The following is a 2,786-nucleotide window of genomic DNA, read 5'->3' as shown; positions in this document are numbered from 1 at the left end:
GGTATATCAGTTACCATTACTACAGCTCCAGTTATGTTTGCGTTATACTGCTGCTGCCCAGTCGTGTTTGCATTGGACTGCTTCTGCCCAGTCGTGTTTGCACTGGACTGCTGCTGCCCAGGATTTGTGTTAAAATCAGGTGCAGTTGTTGTATGTTGCTTCTGCCCAGTTTGCATTGATGCGGCCTCACCAATCGACCTATCTTTGTTGTTATTTTTCCCTTTATGTTGTAGCTTAGTGTTGGGAATGAAATCAGTAGCTTTGGATTTGATGGCCATTTCCTTTACATTTGATCTTACAATTTCATTGTTGTTTCCAGTGGATATCTTGAGTTGCTTAGAAACTCCTCAATACTCACCATAAGACTCCATAGATTGTGTAGGAACTTCAAAAACTGATTTGTTCAAAGTCACTAGTGGTTGTTTAAACATGTTGGTTTGCATTCCCATAGCTGCCTGGGTCTCTTTAATTATCTGTTCCACTTGTGGACTGGAGAAGTGCAAGGTTGGAGTAGTTTCGCTATGTCCTTGGCCTGTATTCAATGAGGCATTTGGGCGGGACTCAAAATTGTCGTCTAAAGTATTAGTTCCTTGACGATTTTTTCCACTGGTAGGGCATGGAACAAGTTGCTTGTTCATCACATCTTCATTTAGGCTTATTGCATCAGTTCCACCACCCTCATCAGTTGCAAAAATCTCAAACACGTTTGAGTTGGGCACAATGTCAGTGTCCTTTCGTCGAAAACTTGTATTTTCCTGCCTTGGTGATAAATTTGTAGCAGTTGTACCTGCTGCAGCTGATTTCTCCACTAGTTCATAAACTTTAACTGGTATATACTTGTCACCTACTAGTGTTTCAATTAAATCAACAAGTGCTGCAGTCGAATTAGGATCCCCACCAATATGTCGATCCCCAAGAAATGAAACAGCAGCTGTTGGTGAGACAGATCGTGCATCTACTGCCAATGAAACAGTACCAAATTTAGAATCAGCAGGAGCTGCTTGTTGCACCAGAGACTGCCCTTTTCCATCCACCACTGAGGCAACTCGATCAATCTCCTTACCAGCCTTCACACCAACAAATCCAGTGACATCAGATGAACCCATACCGACAGCTTGATCACTTAAAACATTCAATGCAAAAGTGTCATCCAAGTTCGAAATAGTAGCAGCTGCAATAGTGGGAGCTGCAACAGTAGTAGCTGCAATCTCTTCACACTCCACTGCATCAATACCTCCTGCAACTGTCACTGTATCACTGACATTCCCTCGAATTTTCAACACTCTATTTCTTGCTTCTTCAGCCATAGCTTGAGACAACCTAGTTAAGGAACGATCAACAGTGACAATATCCAAATTCTTTGAGATCCCTGACTTGCTGAGATCATCGTGGATATTAGCATCAGTTAACACTGCTTTTGGTCCAGCTGTTCTTGTTGCCTCAATTACACCATGTAGTCATCTCTTTTCATTAAGCATCTATCTCAAATCTCCTTGAAATTTTTCCACAATCGTAGGATCATCAGCTTCCTCAATATCACCATTCAATCCACTATCCCGATTATTTGTCGAGATCAAACGACATGTGCTTACATCATGACCTTGAGGCTTACAACATGTGCAATACAGGGGCAGATTATCATAAACAAATTTCTGAAGATGCTCGATCACCTTACCATATTTTTCATCCACAAATTTGATCTTCAAATTCTGCGGCGGCTTACCTAAAAGATCAAGCTCGACCTTGGCCCTAGCTGTGCTAGGTCGTGACTTCTCTTGTGTTGCTTTATCTATTGCCAATGGCTTACCTACTGCTGAAGCTATAGACAACAATGACTGTTTTGCAAATAACATAGGATGCAGGTTAGGAAACGATATCCACACAAAAGCTTTGGAGGTCTCCTCTTTAGGATTGAAACTAATAGTCCATGGAAAAATTTGCATCTGTAATTCTTGTCCATTAACTGTTAAGTAATTAACAGATTTTGCAGCAGCAAGAACATAATCGTCATGTCTATCAAACCTGATCAAAACATGTCTTGTTGCAAGCCATCCGACGATGCAGCGACTTTGAGTTCCAAATTGTTTAGGCAGAAGTTTTCAAATATCTTGCATATTATATTGATCTTGTGAGAATTTAATCACCAAAGCTTGATGTAACCCTTCCTCTTTAGCATATTGATGTACTTCCTCCATTATAAATTTGATCGTAGCTTCACCATGGATGAACTCCACCTGTTTTAGCTCAATTTTTGCCGGAAACTGTCCAGATTGTTTGTTTTCCAGTAGTGATACATATGTTGAGTTCCTCTCTCCCACAACCAAAGGATGGGGAGAGGATGGAGAAGCCATGGGCAGCCTCAAAACCCCATTGATGTAGAAGAAACAGAAGAAATCCAAAGAAGGCAGTAGCGCTCAACATTTCTGAAAAAAAATCTTGTGTGCTACAGTATATCGCGAAATAAAATTTAAGATCTGGAAAAATTTGTTATGGATTTGAGGATGAAACCAACTGGGGATTGTTCTCTAAGAGAAGGGGTTCTTTTGAGACTAAAATTGTGATCTTACCTTGCCGGATGTCGGAGTTATGGCCCGATGAAAGGAGCAATAGAGATCAAGATTGGGATGGAATTATTTAGGAATCCATTTCTGCGCTGAGCAGAGTATTTCATGAGGTTACATACTGAGAGACACGAGGATTTCTATTAATGAGTCTGACATGGTTTAATCCAGGTGACTACATCAATTATCAAATAGATGAAGCATAGTGGTGACTAATATTCTTAG

The 2,786-nt window shown here is 40.6% G+C and overlaps 1 protein-coding gene across 1 annotated transcript; it reads right to left on the bottom strand.

Annotated features, from left to right (window-relative positions):
• Positions 1-1,478: 1,478 nt before the first annotated feature.
• On the bottom strand, positions 1,479-2,351 carry LOC138869358 (uncharacterized). The gene is made up of 2 exons (XM_070146971.1): positions 2,161-2,351; positions 1,479-2,022 (listed from the first exon to the last, which is right to left on the bottom strand). The coding sequence occupies exons 1-2, from the start codon at positions 2,349-2,351 to the stop codon at positions 1,479-1,481; spliced, it is 735 nt and encodes a 244-aa protein (XP_070003072.1).
• Between the last annotated feature and the right edge of the window lie 435 nt (positions 2,352-2,786).

Source organism: Nicotiana sylvestris, chromosome 5, assembly GCF_000393655.2.
Source record: "Nicotiana sylvestris chromosome 5, ASM39365v2, whole genome shotgun sequence".
Taxonomy (NCBI): Eukaryota; Viridiplantae; Streptophyta; class Magnoliopsida; order Solanales; family Solanaceae; genus Nicotiana; species Nicotiana sylvestris.
Note: the sequence above shows the minus strand (reverse complement) of the source record. Positions and strands in the feature narration are given on the sequence as shown.